This window comes from Zeugodacus cucurbitae, chromosome 6, assembly GCF_028554725.1.
Source record: "Zeugodacus cucurbitae isolate PBARC_wt_2022May chromosome 6, idZeuCucr1.2, whole genome shotgun sequence".
In the NCBI taxonomy this organism is placed as follows: Eukaryota; Metazoa; Arthropoda; class Insecta; order Diptera; family Tephritidae; genus Zeugodacus; species Zeugodacus cucurbitae.
This window is the reverse complement of record NC_071671.1, coordinates 36,062,579-36,083,277: the sequence shown is the minus strand read 5'-3', so window position 1 is coordinate 36,083,277 and position 20,699 is coordinate 36,062,579. Positions and strand designations below refer to the sequence as shown.

Below are 20,699 nucleotides of genomic sequence, written 5' to 3'. Positions count from 1 at the left end.
ACAAAAAAGTACAAAGACAATAAGAAAAGCAATTCAAGCAACGGTGCGTTGCTGTAAAATAAGTAACTGTAAAACAGAGTAAATATAGTTGACACTGTATTTACATATCAACATACATGCATACATACGGCAATTTATACGAGCATTTGATTGTGCTGTTTAGCGTTATTTCACTTGTTCTGCGATCATTTATATATGCAAACTGTTTTGCTTTGTACTTTACTTCAATAAGTTATGTAGTAAAAGATGCGAGAGATGGAAGAGAGAGAGTGCATACATATGTATGTACTTTACTTCATTACGTTATGCTGGGAAAGATGTGCAGAGATGGAAGAGAGAGAGTGCGTGCCGCAAACGATAAAGGGCACCCGTACACACACAAACGCGCTTCGCTGTAGACTGCGTGTGGTGAACGAAAAACCTTACGCTTGCAATATTTTTGGTTTTTCAAAAACTTCAACCCGAAAGAAAAAGGATTTGATTTCGGAAAATTAAAAAAATAAGTATGCCACTCGCGAGCCTAGAGTAAATGCTTTATTTAAAAAAAAAAATTATAAAAATCGCTTCAGAACTTTAGGAGATTAGCCTTTACAAACATTTTTCATATGAGCGAATTTATATAATTAGTAAGTCCACTTTCACACAGGCAACTTCTGTTGTTAATTCTCGGGCGATTCTCTTTTGCTGTCGCCCCTTGCGTTCACACGAGCAATTCTTGTTCGACAACTCTGTTCGTGTTTTTCTGTCATTCTCTTTCATATAATTTTCTCAACTTCTTGTACGCATCGTTTCCAAGCAAAAAAATATATTTTATTAACTAATAATAATCGTTATTCGCAATTTTCTAACACATTTTAATTATATTATGCATATTTCTATATGTATTTGCAAATTACATACAAAATTAAATGATTAAATTCAAATTTTCAAATATATTGTATACATTAATTTCAAAATGTGCGCAAATGCAGCACTGTTACGTAGCAGCGAACTGTTACGAATAAGAACACAAAGCGTGTTGCTCGAACACAGCAGACTCGGCGCGATTCTCCTCTCCTCGTCGCCCCCTCTCCTATAAAACTAAGAATTGCCGCAACAGGAATTGCCTGTGTGAAAGGGGTCTATAGATATAGATGAACAGCGGCCATGGCGACGATTTTGAACGGCTCATTGTATCTCTCTCTTATACATACAAAAATTAGGGTTAATGAATTTTGCTACTCTAACTACCGAGTTTGCCACTTAACTACAAAATGTTAGCAATGTGTATGTATTGGAAAAAGCTGAAAAAATTTGCATGTGTAGTGGTGTATGAGTTAGCTCCGTCTTGTAGGGTCCTTTCTGGATAATATATATATATACGAAGTATACCTATATATATATATATATATATTTGGCGTAGGAACCGCTTTAAGCGATTATAGCCGAATCCACCAGAGCGCGCCACTCATTCCTCCTTTTTGCTTTTTGGCGCCAACTGGAAACACCAAGTGAAGCCAGGTCACTTTGCACTTGGTCTTTCCACCGGAGTGGAGGTCGTCCTCTTCCGCGGCTTCCTCCAGCGGGTACTGCATCGAATACTTTCAGAGCTGGAGTGTTTTCTTCCATCCGTACAACATGACCTAGCCAGCGTAGCCGCTGTCTTTTTATTCGCTGAACTATGTCAATGTCGTCGTATAAATCGTACAGCTCATCGTTCCATCGTCTGCGGTATTCGCCGTTGCCAATGTTTAGAGGACCATAAATCTTGCGCAAAACCTTTCTCTCGAAAACCCCAAGAGTCGTCTCATCGGATGTTGTCATCGTCCACGCTTCAGCGCCATACATCAGGACGGGAATAATGAGCGACTTATAGAGTTTGATTTTGGTTCGTCGAGAGAGGACTTTACTTTTCAATTGCCTACTCAGTCCAAAGTAGCACCTGTTGGCAAGAGTGATTCTGCGTTGGATTTCAAGGCTGACATTGTTGGTGTTGTTAATGCTGGTTCCCAGATAAACGAAATTATCTACAACTTCAAAGTTATGACTGTCAACAGTGACGTGGGAGCCAAGACGCGAGTGCGCCGACTGTTTGTTTGATGACAGGAGATATTTCGTCTTGTCCTCATTCACCACCAGACCCATACGCTTCGCTTCTTTATCTAGTCTGGAAAACGCAGAACAAACGGCGCGGTTGTTGCTTCCGATGATATCAATATCATCGGCATACGCCAGGAGCTGTACAGTCTTGTAGAAGATTGTACCCTCTCTATTTAGTTCTGCAGCTCGTATTATTTTTTCCAGCAATAGATTGAAGAAGTCGCACGATAGTGAGTCACCCTGTCTGAAGCCGTTTGGTATCGAACGGCTCGGAGAGGTCCTTCCCGATCCTGACGGAGCTTTTGGTGTTGCTCAACGTCAGCTTACATAGCCGTATTAGTTTTGCAGGGATACCAAATTCAGACATCGCGGCATAAAGACAGCTCCTTTTCGTGCTATCGAAGGCAGCTTTAAAATCGATAAAAAGATGGTGAGTATCGATTCTTCTCTCTCGGGTCTTTGCCAAGATTTGGCGGTGGGCTTTAGTCTTTCACACAATATGCTCGACAAAACCTTATATGCGATATTGAGGAGACTTATACCACGGTAGTTGGCGCAGATTGTGGGGTCTCCCTTCTTATGGATTGGGCAGAGCACACTAAGATTCCAATCGTCAGGCATGCTTTCTTCCGACCATATTCTACAAAGAAGCTGATGCATGCACCATATCAGTTCTTCGCCGCCGTATTTGAATAGCTCGGCCGGTAATCCATCGGCCCCCGCCGCTTTGTTGTTCTTCAAGCGGGTAGTTGCTATTCGAATTTCTTCATGGTCGGGTAATGGAACATCTATTCCATCGTCATCGATTGGGGAATCGGGTTCGCCATCTCCTGGTGTTGTACTTTCACTGCCATTGAGCAGGTCGGAGAAGTGTTCCCTCCATAATCCCAGTGTGCTCTGGACATCCGTTACCAGATTACCTTCTCGGTCCCTACATGATAATGCTCCGGCCTTGAAACCTTCTGTTAATCGCCTCATCTTTTCATAAAATTTTCGAGCATTACCCATGTCGGCCAGCTTTTCAAGCTTTTCATACTCACGCATTTCGGCCTCTTTCTTTTTACGTCTGCAAATGCGTCTCGCTTCCCTCTTCAGTTCTCGATATCTATCCCACCCCGAACGTGTTGTGGTCGATCGCAACGTTGCGAGGTAGGCAGTCTGTTTTCTCTCCACTGCGGAACGACAATTCTCATCGTACCAACTGGTTTTTTGGCGTTGCCGGAGACCAATTGTTTCGGCTGCAGCGGTATGCAATGAGTTTGAGATGCCGTTCCACAGCTCCCTTATATCGAGATGCTGATGTGTGCTCTCAGAGAGCAGGAGTGCAAGTCGAGTAGAAAATCGTTCGGCTGTCGGTTGTGATTGCAGCTTTTCGACGTCGAACCTTCCTTGTGTTTGTTGACGGGCGTTCTTTGCTACACAGAGGCGAGTGCGTTTCTTTGCTGCTACTAGATAATGGTCCGAGTCAATGTTTGGTCCTCGGAGCGTACGCACGTCTAAAACACTGGAGACATGTCTTCCGTCTATCACAGCGTGATCGATTTGGTTGCGCGTGTTTCGATCAGGGGACAGCCACGTTGCTTGATGAATTTTTTTATGCTGGAATCTGGTACTACAGACAACCATATTTCGGGCCCCAGCGAAGTCGATCAGCCTCAGCCGTTTGGCGATGTTTCGTCATGGAGGCTGAATTTTCCGACTGTTGTGCCAAAGACACCTTCTTTACCCACCCTGGCGTTAAAATCGCCCAGCACGATTTTGACATCGTGGCGGGGGCAGCGCTCATAGGTGCGTTCCAGTCGCTCATAGAATATATATATGGATAATACTAGATTATAAAATTATCTTGTTTTATACAACTAGATTTTCGGTGTTATTCCTAAGTTTATCGATAATTTTGCGAAGAAGAAGGGAAGTGTCAAATCCCAGCAAGTCATGAGTACTAAAACTCCAACATATTCAATGAAATTTTAATAACACCACTACATACACACATTTGCAACAAAGGGCAAAATGTGCATAAACATTTACCTCAACTCTTCTATCGTACAGCACCCTGAATGATAGAAAGAAACAACCAAAGTTCTCGTGTTTGAACAGGTTTTGTTTTGAGCTATATCATGGCTGCTTGTGAAGTATTATTTTGCGTGTTTTATTTAAATCAGTGATCTGCAGCCTAATTAAAGTTTAAATTATTGAAGCATGCATTTTTAAATAAGTAAATCGTAAAATAAAAGTTTTCTAAAGCCAAAAGTTGGAATTGAAGAGTGCGACACAGTAATACTTCATTGCACTGCCAATTCGAAGCTGACAATAGAAGCTACGTCAACAATGGTCAACATCATCGAAACCATTGAATACGTAAATAAAATATCTTGCCTTAAATTCTAATTAATATATTTTTCCATACAGATATTTCAAAACTCATATGGCGCGTTAAAGGTACGCAAACTTATTGGTGTCACTTATGGTAGCAGCGAAGATCTTTCGAAGCGATGGAATATATGCTGCAAGCAAATCCAGGACAATGGATGCAAACGCCAGATATTAGGTTTAAAGTCACTTTTTACGTGCAATTAAACCTTTTGCTCAACACAAGCACGAGAATTGGAACGACATGGTTTAGGTGATTTTGTAACCGTTTATTATCGCGACGTGTGTCAATTGGGTTTTGCCAATGAGCAAAGCAGATGCAGTATTTTTGGACTTACCGGCACCTCAGTTGGCCATACCAGCAGATGAAACATAGAAGTCAGAGGGTAAATTTAAGTGAATGTTTGTGATCTTTAAAAGAAAAAATTAACAGCCCTATTCTGAAAAAACCTCATAACTGAGTTGTGAGGAAAAATTTGTGAGGTTTCTTGTGACGTATATTTTGTGAGTCTATTCTGGCTCGAACCTCATAAGAAAAAAGCTTAAAAAAGTCACCAATTGAGGTGAAAAGCATTTTGCTGTCAAACAGTTGTTTCAAAAGAAATAAATTCAAAATAAATCCAATTGATGTAAAATTTGTAAACAAATGAAGCAAATGAAATTGCGTATTTTCAGTCGAAAGTTAAAAAACAAAAGAATTATAAAACAAGTAAGGAAGATATGGTTTTTGACCCATAAGTGGGCGGAACCACGCCCATTTACAATTTTGTATACCATTTTGAGAGCAGCTGTTCTGTACCATCTTCACAATGAAATTTAAGGTTTCTGGTGGTTTTCTTTACTGAACTTACTGCATTTTTAGTAATTTTCAATAAACCCCTTTGTATGGGAGGTGGGCGTGGTTATGACCCGATTTCCTTCATTTTTGAACGGTATAAGGTAGTACCTTAATGAAACGACTCTAGAAAGTTTCCTTTATATAGCTTAATTAGTTTGCGAGATATGTTCAAAAAACTTAGTAGTGGGCGGGGCCACGCCCAAGTCCCAAATATGCATCCAAATATGCCCCTTTCTAGAACAATCCTTTGTACCAAATTTTCGGTTATCGCCATTTTGTGGGCGTGGTAGTGGTCCGATTACGCACATTTTCGAACTTAACCTTCTTATGGTGCCAAGAAATACGTCTTCCAAATTTCATCAAGATATCTCAATTTTTACTTCAAGTTACAGCTTGCACGGACGGACGGACAGACGTCCGGATTTGAACTTTTTTCGTCACCCTGATCATTTTGATATATATAACCCTATATCTAACTCGTTAAGTTTTGGACTTGCAACCAACCGTTTTGTGGACAAAACTATAATACTCTCGTAGCAACTTTGTTGCGAGAGTATAAAAATAACCTGGGTGTAAATCATCGTCTATAGAGGCTGTGCGTCAGTGTTCTTTGCTTTACAAAAATAATGCGTCCTTATCGGATCGTAGATGTGGTTGGCACGCTCAACAAATGAAAATGCAAGGTACGTCCATATTGCTCCAGAATCGGTTAAACACAATTATTCGATAACTGAACTTTTATAGAGGCCATTTTTTTCAAGGAACAATTCCTCCATGCTCGTTATAGCACGCAAATATTTACACATTTGTTTACAAATATTGCTAAAAACCAAAACAAACACAAATATTTTTGTATTGTGATGGTTGCTTTCACACGTCACAGATATTTGAGAAAATTGTGAGCATTTGAGCTTTTGAATTTTCTCCAGCATAAGGTAATCATCACAAAATCCAAAAACCTCACAATAGTGAGTGTGGTGATTTTTGTGAGGGCATGAGAATAGGGCTGTAAATTAAAAAACTAGGAGGACCTTTTTGATTCATTTTCACCTTGTATTGAGGAATCATAACGTTGTTGTATCACTTTACAAAGACATGGATTCACCGAAATTAGTTCAATGGAATTACCACAGCAAGAGCATGGATGTTATGACTAGAACGTTGTCAGTGCTAGATTTAGAATAATAAACACCTAAATGACATGATATTTTCAATAAATATGAAATATAATTAATGATTTTGTTACTAAATTCTTATTTTGTATTTTGGTTGAACTAACCGAAAATAGCGGGTATAGTTTCAGGTCTTTTGTGGGTCGCAGTACTGAAAGTGCACGTGGAGTTCTGGTTAGCAGTTTTGGTTCTTTCATCCGTAATAGTACCAAGAACAGTACTGAAAGTGCACATATAGCTTTCGTTCGCAGTTTTGGGTGTTTCATCCGTGATTGTATCAAGATCATTCACAGAATTGTGCAAGAGGTATATATAAATTGCCAAATGATGAATGTAATGTGCAAGAAAGGTATGAGCGATCTCACGTACACAATAGTTTCGGGTACTTTTGTCAATTCAACACGTTTGACAATTGATAATCTCATTTTGCTATATGTAAACGGTTTTGAATGTTTGAATGTATTCAAGGAGCTTAGAACGAGATTATTTTCAAATGTAAACATACTATTTGTTATGTATGTATATATCATTAAATAATAGATATTTGAATAAAAGTATTGAAGGAGCTTAGAACGAGATTATTTTCAAATGTAAACATACTATTTGTTATGTATGTATATATCTTTAAATTATAGATATTTGAATAAAAGTTTATGTATTAAAAAGGAACCAAAAAAATATTAATAACATTTCAAAGAAATTTCATTTGTGATATTATTTCGGTCATGACTGACAATTTTTAGCTATGGAAAATATATGGTCAGTACTGACCATGTAAAATACATAAGAGCGAACAGTATAGATGTATAGTTCATTCAGTAGGGAGGTAAGGAAAATGGAGGCACCATCAGGAAGTGGGGCGAGTAACGCCGAAACCTGGCCATTGTTCGATAATATGAGCTTTTTAAAACAATATATACAGCCCAGACCGTAAGTTAATATTTTTTTAATATTTTATACGTATTAAATATTTATTTCCCTTTTACAGAAATGGTTGCACCACAAACATTTTAGATGATATGTTTTCGCAGGAGCTGTTGGAGCCAATTAGTTTTAAATGTTCTCAGACTAATTTATCGTCGCCTTCGGAGTTGTCGTTTTCAACTCCGATCCGGAAAAGAGTAAAGAAAACAAACAGCGATGACGACGGCTGCTTCAAAGAAGCGTGCGAGCTATACAAAAGCATGTGTGCAGAGAGGAGCAAAGGCAGCGAGGCGGTGAGGTCGTTTGGTGTTATGTTGACCTCTATCATGAACGATAATAACATAAAACAAATGAAAGCAATACAAGTTTTAACAAATTCATTATTTGCTATTAAATCGGAACCCGAATAATTTTTTTTTTATTTTTAAATCATTTGTTTGTTGTTTTATACATATATTGAATTAATATGTAAAAATGTTTAAAAGGCTTGTTACCTAGACGTAAGAAACAACGATGTATCTCATTTTTCAAAAATAGTTTTAAAATGTTTAAAACGCTTGTTACCTAGACGTAAGAAACAACGATGTATCTCATTTTTCAAAAATAGTTTTAAAATGTTTAAAACGCTTGTTACCTAGACGTAAGAAACAACAATGTACCTCATTTTTCAAAAATAGTTTTAAGAATGTATTTGAAAAAAAAAAATAAAACAATTTGTTTTTATAACTCTTTAATTTTGTGTCTTTGTCTTTTATTTTTTGTGTGTTATGTAGTTATGTTGGTAGTGATTAGTGATTGGAAGGTTGTTGTCATTGTGTAGTTGCAGAAAACATTCACCAATTTTTTTAAAGAATCATGGCGTTTTGATAGGGAAAAATTATCCTATTTTGTATGTACATTTATTTGATTATACAGCCTATGTCTTATTTACTAATTACATACCGTCATAATTATGATTTTGTCGGTAAATAAAATATATACATATATTTTCGTAATAAACTTTACTATACAGAATTCATTTGCCATATGCCTGTGTAATCTTCCTAATACAGATAATTACCATCTTTTTCAGTAAATAAAACAATATTTATAGATATATCTATGGTGTATACGTATGACACAGGTATACTCACGTGCGGAATTATAACCAGTATGTGAAAGGGGCAAACACACGATATTTGTAAAACGTTTACTAAATGGAAATTCTTATTATTAAATGGAAATTCTCTTTGATGAAATACAATTGGTTTGTTACAAGTTTAATAAAATTAATGAGGGTTACTAAGATTCACCACACACATACAAAGCGCGGAAAAATATGTTACTAAGTCATGTAAACATATGGTTTAATAAAATATCATAAAAAAGTTAACGTAACAAAAAGTATAGTACTTCATACTTGGATTACAATTTTACACATTAAATACGATATAAATAAATATAAATATAAATAAAATAAATATACACTAAATACGATCTTCTTGAAATGAAACTGCTCCCTGGTTAATAAAATATTCTGCCAAAAAATCCCTTACACGGAATGCGATACAAGATGCATTGCGTCGAGTTGAACTTATTGAATGTAATGCACCTCCAACACTCTCTAAATCTTCACGCCATTCTCCCTCCAATATTCCATGGTCTGCGGTGTCTGTGTCTACAAATGTATCTGGACAATACCAACGATCATGGTCATTCAACATTACAAAATTGTGAAGAACCAAGCAGGTTAACACAATTGTTTCGCAGTTCTTTGCGCTAAAGTCTATGACCTTTCGTAGAACACGCCATCGAGCGGTTAAAATACCAAAGCTATTTTCGATTACTCTACGAGCTCGCGATAACCGGTAATTGAAAATTGCTTTGTTTCGTGGCAGCTGTGCACCGGGGTAAGGTCGCATTAAGTTTTCCTTCAACGGAAACGCTGCGTCGGCCACAAAAAAATGTGGAAAATCTGTTGAGGATTCATTTAATAATGGAGCTCTTGGTGGTAGTGGCAATTTGTTTTCCAAGAGCGCTTTACCAAATTTAGATTGCTGAAAGACACCTTGAAATAAAATAAAAATAAGTAAATATCTATATATTGCAAATCTTTTAATGTACCTCCGTCACTTTGTCCTCCATAGCTACCAATGCTGGCAGAGGTAAACGTATACCTAGCGTCGCAGGATGCCATTAAACTATAAACGGTGCGTTGCTGTAAAATAAGTAACTGTAAAACAGAGTAAATATAGTTGACACTGTATTTACATATCAACATACATGCATACATACGGCAATTTATGCGAGCATTTGATTGTGCTGTTTAGCGTTATTTCACTTGTTCTGCGATCATTTATATATGCAAACTTTTTTGCTTTGTACTTTACTTCAATAAGTTATGTAGTAAAAGATGCGTGAGATGGAAGAGAGAGAGTGCATACATATGTATGTACTTTACTTCATTACGTTATGCTGGAAAAGATGTGCAGAGATGGAAGAGAGAGAGTGCGTGCCGCAAACGATAAAGGGCACCCGTACACACACAAATGCGCTTCGCAGTAGACTGCGTGTGGTGAACGAAAAACCTTACGCTTGCAATATTTTTGGTTTTTCAAAAACTTCAACCCGAAAGAAAAAGGATTTGATTTCGGAAAATTAAAAAAATAAGTATGCCACTCGCGAGCCTAGAGTAAATGCTTTATTTAAAAAAAAAATTATAAAAATCGCTTCAGAACTTTAGGAGATTAGCCTTTACAAACATTTTTCATATGAGCGAATTTATATAATTAGTAAGTCCACTTTCACACAGGCAACTTCTGTTGTTAATTCTCGGGCGATTCTCTTTTGCTGTCGCCCCTTGCGTTCACACGAGCAATTCTTGTTCGACAACTCTGTTCGTGTTTTTCTGTCATTCTCTTTCATATAATTTTCTCAACTTCTTGTACGCATCGTTTCCAAGCAAAAAAATATATTTTATTAACTAATAATAATCGTTATTCGCAATTTTCTAACACATTTTAATTATATTATGCATATTTCTATATGTATTTGCAAATTACATACAAAATTAAATGATTAAATTCAAATTTTCAAATATATTGTATACATTAATTTCAAAATGTGCGCAAATGCAGCACTGTTACGTAGCAGCGAACTGTTACGAATAAGAACACAAAGCGTGTTGCTCGAACACAGCAGACTCGGCGCGATTCTCCTCTCCTCGTCGCCCCCTCTCCTATAAAACTAAGAATTGCCGCAACAGGAATTGCCTGTGTGAAAGGGGTCTATAGATATAGATGAACAGCGGCCATGGCGACGATTTTGAACGGCTCATTGTATCTCTCTCTTATACATACAAAAATTAGGGTTAATGAATTTTGCTACTCTAACTACCGAGTTTGCCACTTAACTACAAAATGTTAGCAATGTGTATGTATTGGAAAAAGCTGAAAAAATTTGCATGTGTAGTGGTGTATGAGTTAGCTCCGTCTTGTAGGGTCCTTTCTGGATAATATATATATATACGAAGTATACCTATATATATATATATATATATTTGGCGTAGGAACCGCTTTAAGCGATTATAGCCGAATCCACCAGAGCGCGCCACTCATTCCTCCTTTTTGCTTTTTGGCGCCAACTGGAAACACCAAGTGAAGCCAGGTCACTTTGCACTTGGTCTTTCCACCGGAGTGGAGGTCGTCCTCTTCCGCGGCTTCCTCCAGCGGGTACTGCATCGAATACTTTCAGAGCTGGAGTGTTTTCTTCCATCCGTACAACATGACCTAGCCAGCGTAGCCGCTGTCTTTTTATTCGCTGAACTATGTCAATGTCGTCGTATAAATCGTACAGCTCATCGTTCCATCGTCTGCGGTATTCGCCGTTGCCAATGTTTAGAGGACCATAAATCTTGCGCAAAACCTTTCTCTCGAAAACCCCAAGAGTCGTCTCATCGGATGTTGTCATCGTCCACGCTTCAGCGCCATACATCAGGACGGGAATAATGAGCGACTTATAGAGTTTGATTTTGGTTCGTCGAGAGAGGACTTTACTTTTCAATTGCCTACTCAGTCCAAAGTAGCACCTGTTGGCAAGAGTGATTCTGCGTTGGATTTCAAGGCTGACATTGTTGGTGTTGTTAATGCTGGTTCCCAGATAAACGAAATTATCTACAACTTCAAAGTTATGACTGTCAACAGTGACGTGGGAGCCAAGACGCGAGTGCGCCGACTGTTTGTTTGATGACAGGAGATATTTCGTCTTGTCCTCATTCACCACCAGACCCATACGCTTCGCTTCTTTATCTAGTCTGGAAAACGCAGAACAAACGGCGCGGTTGTTGCTTCCGATGATATCAATATCATCGGCATACGCCAGGAGCTGTACAGTCTTGTAGAAGATTGTACCCTCTCTATTTAGTTCTGCAGCTCGTATTATTTTTTCCAGCAATAGATTGAAGAAGTCGCACGATAGTGAGTCACCCTGTCTGAAGCCTCGTTTGGTATCGAACGGCTCGGAGAGGTCCTTCCCGATCCTGACGGAGCTTTTGGTGTTGCTCAACGTCAGCTTACATAGCCGTATTAGTTTTGCAGGGATACCAAATTCAGACATCGCGGCATAAAGGCAGCTCCTTTTCGTGCTATCGAAGGCAGCTTTAAAATCGATAAAAAGATGGTGAGTATCGATTCTTCTCTCTCGGGTCTTTTCCAAGATTTGGCGCATGGTGAATATCTGGTCCATTGTGGATTTTCCAGGTCTAAAGCCACACTGATAAGGTCCAATCAGTTCGTTGACGGTGGGCTTTAGTCTTTCACACAATATGCTCGACAAAACCTTATATGCGATATTGAGGAGACTTATACCACGGTAGTTGGCGCAGATTGTGGGGTCTCCCTTCTTATGGATTGGGCAGAGCACACTAAGATTCCAATCGTCAGGCATGCTTTCTTCCGACCATATTCTACAAAGAAGCTGATGCATGCACCATATCAGTTCTTCGCCGCCGTATTTGAATAGCTCGGCCGGTAATCCATCGGCCCCCGCCGCTTTGTTGTTCTTCAAGCGGGTAGTTGCTATTCGAATTTCTTCATGGTCGGGTAATGGAACATCTATTCCATCGTCATCGATTGGGGAATCGGGTTCGCCATCTCCTGGTGTTGTACTTTCACTGCCATTGAGCAGGTCGGAGAAGTGTTCCCTCCATAATCCCAGTGTGCTCTGGACATCCGTTACCAGATTACCTTCTCGGTCCCTACATGATAATGCTCCGGCCTTGAAACCTTCTGTTAATCGCCTCATCTTTTCATAAAATTTTCGAGCATTACCCATGTCGGCCAGCTTTTCAAGCTTTTCATACTCACGCATTTCGGCCTCTTTCTTTTTACGTCTGCAAATGCGTCTCGCTTCCCTCTTCAGTTCTCGATATCTATCCCACCCCGAACGTGTTGTGGTCGATCGCAACGTTGCGAGGTAGGCAGTCTGTTTTCTCTCCACTGCGGAACGACAATTCTCATCGTACCAACTGGTTTTTTGGCGTTGCCGGAGACCAATTGTTTCGGCTGCAGCGGTATGCAATGAGTTTGAGATGCCGTTCCACAGCTCCCTTATATCGAGATGCTGATGTGTGCTCTCAGAGAGCAGGAGTGCAAGTCGAGTAGAAAATCGTTCGGCTGTCGGTTGTGATTGCAGCTTTTCGACGTCGAACCTTCCTTGTGTTTGTTGACGGGCGTTCTTTGCTACACAGAGGCGAGTGCGTTTCTTTGCTGCTACTAGATAATGGTCCGAGTCAATGTTTGGTCCTCGGAGCGTACGCACGTCTAAAACACTGGAGACATGTCTTCCGTCTATCACAGCGTGATCGATTTGGTTGCGCGTGTTTCGATCAGGGGACAGCCACGTTGCTTGATAAATTTTTTTATGCTGGAATCTGGTACTACAGACAACCATATTTCGGGCCCCAGCGAAGTCGATCAGCCTCAGCCGTTTGGCGATGTTTCGTCATGGAGGCTGAATTTTCCGACTGTTGTGCCAAAGACACCTTCTTTACCCACCCTGGCGTTAAAATCGCCCAGCACGATTTTGACATCGTGGCGGGGGCAGCGCTCATAGGTGCGTTCCAGTCGCTCATAGAATATATATATGGATAATACTAGATTATAAAATTATCTTGTTTTATACAACTAGATTTTCGGTGTTATTCCTAAGTTTATCGATAATTTTGCGAAGAAGAAGGGAAGTGTCAAATCCCAGCAAGTCATGAGTACTAAAACTCCAACATATTCAATGAAATTTTAATAACACCAGTACATACACACATTTGCAACAAAGGGCAAAATGTGCATAAACATTTACCTCAACTCTTCTATCGTACAGCACCCTGAATGATAGAAAGAAACAACCAAAGTTCTCGTGTTTGAACAGGTTTTGTTTTGAGCTATATCATGGCTGCTTGTGAAGTATTATTTTGCGTGTTTTATTTAAATCAGTGATCTGCAGCCTAATTAAAGTTTAAATTATTGAAGCATGCATTTTTAAATAAGTAAATCGTAAAATAAAAGTTTTCTAAAGCCAAAAGTTGGAATTGAAGAGTGCGACACAGTAATACTTCATTGCACTGCCAATTCGAAGCTGACAATAGAAGCTACGCCAACAATGGTCAACATCATCGAAACCATTGAATACGTAAATAAAATATCTTGCCTTAAATTCTAATTAATATATTTTTCCATACAGATATTTCAAAACTCGCGCCATATGAGTTAAAGGTACGCAAACTTATTGGTGTCACTTATGGTAGCAGCGAAGATCTTTCGAAGCGATGGAATATATGCTGCAAGCAAATCCAGGACAATGGATGCAAACGCCAGATATTAGGTTTAAAGTCACTTTTTACGTGCAATTAAACCTTTTGCTCAACACAAGCACGAGAATTGGAACGACATGGTTTAGGTGATTTTGTAACCATTTATTATCGCGACGTGTGTCAATTGGGTTTTGCCAATGAGCAAAGCAGATGCAGTATTTTTGGACTTACCGGCACCTCAGTTGGCCATACCAGCAGATGAAACATAGAAGTCAGAGGGTAAATTTAAGTGAATGTTTGTGATCTTTAAAAGAAAAAATTAACAGCCCTATTCTGAAAAAACCTCATAACTGAGTTGTGAGGAAAAATTTGTGAGGTTTCTTGTGACGTATATTTTGTGAGTCTATTCTGGCTCGAACCTCATAAGAAAAAAGCTTAAAAAAGTCACCAATTGAGGTGAAAAGCATTTTGCTGTCAAACAGTTGTTTCAAAAGAAATAAATTCAAAATAAATCCAATTGATGTAAAATTTGTAAACAAATGAAGCAAATGAAATTGCGTATTTTCAGTCGAAAGTTAAAAAACAAAAGAATTATAAAACAAGTAAGGAAGATATGGTTTTTGACCCATAAGTGGGCGGAACCACGCCCATTTACAATTTTGTATACCATTTTGAGAGCAGCTGTTCTGTACCATCTTCACAATGAAATTTAAGGTTTCTGGTGGTTTTCTTTACTGAACTTACTGCATTTTTAGTAATTTTCAATAAACCCCTTTGTATGGGAGGTGGGCGTGGTTATGACCCGATTTCCTTCATTTTTGAACGGTATAAGGTAGTACCTTAATGAAACGACTCTAGAAAGTTTCCTTTATATAGCTTAATTAGTTTGCGAGATATGTTCAAAAAACTTAGTAGTGGGCGGGGCCACGCCCAAGTCCCAAATATGCATCCAAATATGCCCCTTTCTAGAACAATCCTTTGTACCAAATTTTCGGTTATCGCCATTTTGTGGGCGTGGTAGTGGTCCGATTACGCACATTTTCGAACTTAACCTTCTTATGGTGCCAAGAAATACGTCTTCCAAATTTCATCAAGATATCTCAATTTTTACTTCAAGTTACAGCTTGCACGGACGGACGGACAGACGTCCGGATTTGAACTTTTTTCGTCACCCTGATCATTTTGATATATATAACCCTATATCTAACTCGTTAAGTTTTGGACTTGCAACCAACCGTTTTGTGGACAAAACTATAATACTCTCGTAGCAACTTTGTTGCGAGAGTATAAAAATAACCTGGGTGTAAATCATCGTCTATAGAGGCTGTGCGTCAGTGTTCTTTGCTTTACAAAAATAATGCGTCCTTATCGGATCGTAGATGTGGTTGGCACGCTCAACAAATGAAAATGCAAGGTACGTCCATATTGCTCCAGAATCGGTTAAACACAATTATTCGATAACTGAACTTTTATAGAGGCCATTTTTTTCAAGGAACAATTCCTCCATGCTCGTTATAGCACGCAAATATTTACACATTTGTTTACAAATATTGCTAAAAACCAAAACAAACACAAATATTTTTGTATTGTGATGGTTGCTTTCACACGTCACAGATATTTGAGAAAATTGTGAGCATTTGAGCTTTTGAATTTTCTCCAGCATAAGGTAATCATCACAAAATCCAAAAACCTCACAATAGTGAGTGTGGTGATTTTTGTGAGGGCATGAGAATAGGGCTGTAAATTAAAAAACTAGGAGGACCTTTTTGATTCATTTTCACCTTGTATTGAGGAATCATAACGTTGTTGTATCACTTTACAAAGACATGGATTCACCGAAATTAGTTCAATGGAATTACCACAGCAAGAGCATGGATGTTATGACTAGAACGTTGTCAGTGCTAGATTTAGAATAATAAACACCTAAATGACATGATATTTTCAATAAATATGAAATATAATTAATGATTTTGTTACTAAATTCTTATTTTGTATTTTGGTTGAACTAACCGAAAATAGCGGGTATAGTTTCAGGTCTTTTGTGGGTCGCAGTACTGAAAGTGCACGTGGAGTTCTGGTTAGCAGTTTTGGTTCTTTCATCCGTAATAGTACCAAGAACAGTACTGAAAGTGCACATATAGCTTTCGTTCGCAGTTTTGGGTGTTTCATCCGTGATTGTATCAAGATCATTCACAGAATTGTGCAAGAGGTATATATAAATTGCCAAATGATGAATGTAATGTGCAAGAAAGGTATGAGCGATCTCACGTACACAATAGTTTCGGGTACTTTTGTCAATTCAACACGTTTGACAATTGATAATCTCATTTTGCTATATGTAAACGGTTTTGAATGTTTGAATGTATTCAAGGAGCTTAGAACGAGATTATTTTCAAATGTAAACATACTATTTGTTATGTATGTATATATCATTAAATAATAGATATTTGAATAAAAGTATTGAAGGAGCTTAGAACGAGATTATTTTCAAATGTAAACATACTATTTGTTATGTATGTATATATCTTTAAATTATAGATATTTGAATAAAAGTTTATGTATTAAAAAGGAACCAAAAAAATATTAATAACATTTCAAAGAAATTTCATTTGTGATATTATTTCGGTCATGACTGACAATTTTTAGCTATGGAAAATATATGGTCAGTACTGACCATGTAAAATACATAAGAGCGAACAGTATAGATGTATAGTTCATTCAGTAGGGAGGTAAGGAAAATGGAGGCACCATCAGGAAGTGGGGCGAGTAACGCCGAAACCTGGCCATTGTTCGATAATATGAGCTTTTTAAAACAATATATACAGCCCAGACCGTAAGTTAATATTTTTTTAATATTTTATACGTATTAAATATTTATTTCCCTTTTACAGAAATGGTTGCACCACAAACATTTTAGATGATATGTTTTCGCAGGAGCTGTTGGAGCCAATTAGTTTTAAATGTTCTCAGACTAATTTATCGTCGCCTTCGGAGTTGTCGTTTTCAACTCCGATCCGGAAAAGAGTAAAGAAAACAAACAGCGATGACGACGGCTGCTTCAAAGAAGCGTGCGAGCTATACAAAAGCATGTGTGCAGAGAGGAGCAAAGGCAGCGAGGCGGTGAGGTCGTTTGGTGTTATGTTGACCTCTATCATGAACGATAATAACATAAAACAAATGAAAGCAATACAAGTTTTAACAAATTCATTATTTGCTATTAAATCGGAACCCGAATAATTTTTTTTTTATTTTTAAATCATTTGTTTGTTGTTTTATACATATATTGAATTAATATGTAAAAATGTTTAAAAGGCTTGTTACCTAGACGTAAGAAACAACGATGTATCTCATTTTTCAAAAATAGTTTTAAAATGTTTAAAACGCTTGTTACCTAGACGTAAGAAACAACGATGTATCTCATTTTTCAAAAATAGTTTTAAAATGTTTAAAACGCTTGTTACCTAGACGTAAGAAACAACAATGTACCTCATTTTTCAAAAATAGTTTTAAGAATGTATTTGAAAAAAAAAATAAAACAATTTGTTTTTATAACTCTTTAATTTTGTGTCTTTGTCTTTTATTTTTTGTGTGTTATGTAGTTATGTTGGTAGTGATTAGTGATTGGAAGGTTGTTGTCATTGTGTAGTTGCAGAAAACATTCACCAATTTTTTTAAAGAATCATGGCGTTTTGATAGGGAAAAATTATCCTATTTTGTATGTACATTTATTTGATTATACAGCCTATGTCTTATTTACTAATTACATACCGTCATAATTATGATTTTGTCGGTAAATAAAATATATACATATATTTTCGTAATAAACTTTACTATACAGAATTCATTTGCCATATGCCTGTGTAATCTTCCTAATACAGATAATTACCATCTTTTTCAGTAAATAAAACAATATTTATAGATATATCTATGGTGTATACGTATGACACAGGTATACTCACGTGCGGAATTATAACCAGTATGTGAAAGGGGCAAACACACGATATTTGTAAAACGTTTACTAAATGGAAATTCTTATTATTAAATGGAAATTCTCTTTGATGAAATACAATTGGTTTGTTACAAGTTTAATAAAATTAATGAGGGTTACTAAGATTCACCACACACATACAAAGCGCGGAAAAATATGTTACTAAGTCATGTAAACATATGGTTTAATAAAATATCATAAAAAAGTTAACGTAACAAAAAGTATAGTACTTCATACTTGGATTACAATTTTACACATTAAATACGATATAAATAAATATAAATATAAATAAAATAAATATACACTAAATACGATCTTCTTGAAATGAAACTGCTCCCTGGTTAATAAAATATTCTGCCAAAAAATCCCTTACACGGAATGCGATACAAGATGCATTGCGTCGAGTTGAACTTATTGAATGTAATGCACCTCCAACACTCTCTAAATCTTCACGCCATTCTCCCTCCAATATTCCATGGTCTGCGGTGTCTGTGTCTACAAATGTATCTGGACAATACCAACGATCATGGTCATTCAACATTACAAAATTGTGAAGAACCAAGCAGGTTAACACAATTGTTTCGCAGTTCTTTGCGCTAAAGTCTATGACCTTTCGTAGAACACGCCATCGAGCGATAACTCGATAACTCTACGAGCTCGCGATAACCGGTAATTGAAAATTGCTTTGTTTCGTGGCAGCTGTGCACCGGAGTAAGGTCGCATTAAGTTTTCCTTCAACGGAAACGCTGCGTCGGCCACAAAAAAATGTGGAAAATCTGTTGAGGATTCATTTAATAATGGAGCTCTTGGTGGTAGTGGCAATTTGTTTTCCAAGAGCGCTTTACCAAATTTAGATTGCTGAAAGACACCTTGAAATAAAATAAAAATAAGTAAATATCTATATATTGCAAATCTTTTAATGTACCTCCGTCACTTTGTCCTCCATAGCTACCAATGCTGGCAGAGGTAAACGTATACCTAGCGTCGCAGGATGCCATTAAACTATAAACGGTGCGTTGCTGTAAAATAAGTAACTGTAAAACAGAGTAAATATAGTTGACACTGTATTTACATATCAACATACATGCATACATACGGCAATTTATGCGAGCATTTGATTGTGCTGTTTAGCGTTATTTCACTTGTTCTGCGATCATTTATATATGCAAACTTTTTTGCTTTGTACTTTACTTCAATAAGTTATGTAGTAAAAGATGCGTGAGATGGAAGAGAGAGAGTGCATACATATGTATGTACTTTACTTCATTACGTTATGCTGGAAAAGATGTGCAGAGATGGAAGAGAGAGAGTGCGTGCCGCAAACGATAAAGGGCACCCGTACACACACAAACGCGCTTCGCAGTAGACTGCGTGTGGTGAACGAAAAACCTTACGCTTGCAATATTTTTGGTTTTTCAAAAACTTCAACCCGAAAGAAAAAGGATTTGATTTCGGAAAATTAAAAAAATAAGTATGCCACTCGCGAGCCTAGAGTAAATGCTTTATTTAAAAAAAAAAATTATAAAAATCGCTTCAGAACTTTAGGAGATTAGCCTTTACAAACATTTTTCATATGAGCGAATTTATATAATTAGTAAGTCCACTTTCACACAGGCAACTTCTGTTGTTAATTCTCGGGCGATTCTCTTTTGCTGTCGCCCCTTGCGTTCACACGAGCAATTCTTGTTCGACAACTCTGTTCGTGTTTTTCTGTCATTCTCTTTCATATAATTTTCTCAACTTCTTGTACGCATCGTTTCCAAGCAAAAAAATATATTTTATTAACTAATAATAATCGTTATTCGCAATTTTCTAACACATTTTAATTATATTATGCATATTTCTATATGTATTTGCAAATTACATACAAAATTAAATGATTAAATTCAAATTTTCAAATATATTGTATACATTAATTTCAAAATGTGCGCAAATGCAGCACTGTTACGTAGCAGCGAACTGTTACGAATAAGAACACAAAGCGTGTTGCTCGAACACAGCAGACTCGGCGCGATTCTCCTCTCCTCGTCGCCCCCTCTCCTATAAAACTAAGAATTGCCGCAACAGGAATTGCCTGTGTGAAAGGGGTCTATAGATATAGATGAACAGCGGCCATGGCGACGATTTTGAACGGCTCATTGTATCTCTCTCTTATACATACAAAAATTAGGGTTAATGAATTTTGCTACTCTAACTACCGAGTTTGCCACTTAACTACAAAATGTTAGCAATGTGTATGTATTGGAAAAAGCTGAAAAAATTTGCATGTGTAGTGGTGTATGAGTTAGCTCCGTCTTGTAGGGTCCTTTCTGGATAATATATATATATATATATATATATATATATATATATATTTGGCGTAGGAACCGCTTTAAGCGATTATAGCCGAATCCACCAGAGCGCGCCACTCATTCCTCCTTTTTGCTTTTTGGCGCCAACTGGAAACACCAAGTGAAGCCAGGTCACTTTGCACTTGGTCTTTCCACCGGAGTGGAGGTCGTCCTCTTCCGCGGCTTCCTCCAGCGGGTACTGCATCGAATA

General features: G+C 37.5%; 4 protein-coding genes and 1 long non-coding RNA gene across 9 annotated transcripts; 3 read left to right on the top strand and 2 right to left on the bottom strand.

Moving 5' to 3' along the window:
* Positions 1-6,713: 6,713 nt before the first annotated feature.
* On the top strand, positions 6,714-8,130 carry LOC128922698 (uncharacterized). Its single transcript, XM_054234139.1, has 2 exons — positions 6,714-7,392; positions 7,451-8,130. Exons 1-2 carry the CDS (start codon positions 7,265-7,267, stop codon positions 7,794-7,796), a joined length of 474 nt encoding a protein of 157 aa, XP_054090114.1. The 5' UTR covers positions 6,714-7,264; the 3' UTR covers positions 7,797-8,130.
* Positions 8,131-8,561: 431 nt separating this feature from the next.
* Positions 8,562-10,674, bottom strand: LOC128922697 (uncharacterized). Of its 3 annotated transcripts, none has more exons than XM_054234136.1 (3): positions 9,649-10,674; positions 9,490-9,598; positions 8,562-9,433 (listed from the first exon to the last, which is right to left on the bottom strand). In XM_054234136.1, the coding sequence occupies exons 1-3, from the start codon at positions 9,652-9,654 to the stop codon at positions 8,853-8,855; spliced, it is 696 nt and encodes a 231-aa protein (XP_054090111.1). In that variant the 5' UTR covers positions 9,655-10,674; the 3' UTR covers positions 8,562-8,852. The 3 variants fall into 3 exon arrangements, with proteins under 3 accessions (XP_054090111.1, XP_054090113.1, XP_054090112.1); XM_054234138.1 differs by having other exon boundaries at positions 9,657-10,673; XM_054234137.1 differs by having other exon boundaries at positions 9,661-10,673.
* Positions 10,675-13,542: 2,868 nt separating this feature from the next.
* Positions 13,543-14,710, top strand: LOC128922719 (uncharacterized). The gene is made up of 2 exons (XR_008471896.1): positions 13,543-14,049; positions 14,101-14,710. It is a non-coding gene; the product is annotated as an uncharacterized LOC128922719 (long non-coding RNA).
* A 1,614-nt stretch (positions 14,711-16,324) lies between these two features.
* Positions 16,325-17,759, top strand: LOC128919795 (uncharacterized). The gene is made up of 2 exons (XM_054234198.1): positions 16,325-17,003; positions 17,062-17,759. Exons 1-2 carry the CDS (start codon positions 16,876-16,878, stop codon positions 17,405-17,407), a joined length of 474 nt encoding a protein of 157 aa, XP_054090173.1. The 5' UTR covers positions 16,325-16,875; the 3' UTR covers positions 17,408-17,759.
* Positions 17,760-18,171: 412 nt separating this feature from the next.
* On the bottom strand, positions 18,172-20,293 carry LOC128922718 (uncharacterized). Of its 3 annotated transcripts, none has more exons than XR_008471895.1 (3): positions 19,251-20,293; positions 19,084-19,192; positions 18,172-19,027 (listed from the first exon to the last, which is right to left on the bottom strand). XR_008471895.1 is itself a non-coding variant. In XM_054234199.1 (3 exons), the coding sequence occupies exons 1-3, from the start codon at positions 19,246-19,248 to the stop codon at positions 18,762-18,764; spliced, it is 381 nt and encodes a 126-aa protein (XP_054090174.1). In that variant the 5' UTR covers positions 19,249-20,290; the 3' UTR covers positions 18,172-18,761. The 3 variants fall into 3 exon arrangements, 1 of the variants encoding a protein (XP_054090174.1); XR_008471894.1 differs by having other exon boundaries at positions 19,255-20,280; XM_054234199.1 differs by having other exon boundaries at positions 19,243-20,290.
* Positions 20,294-20,699: the final 406 nt, after the last annotated feature.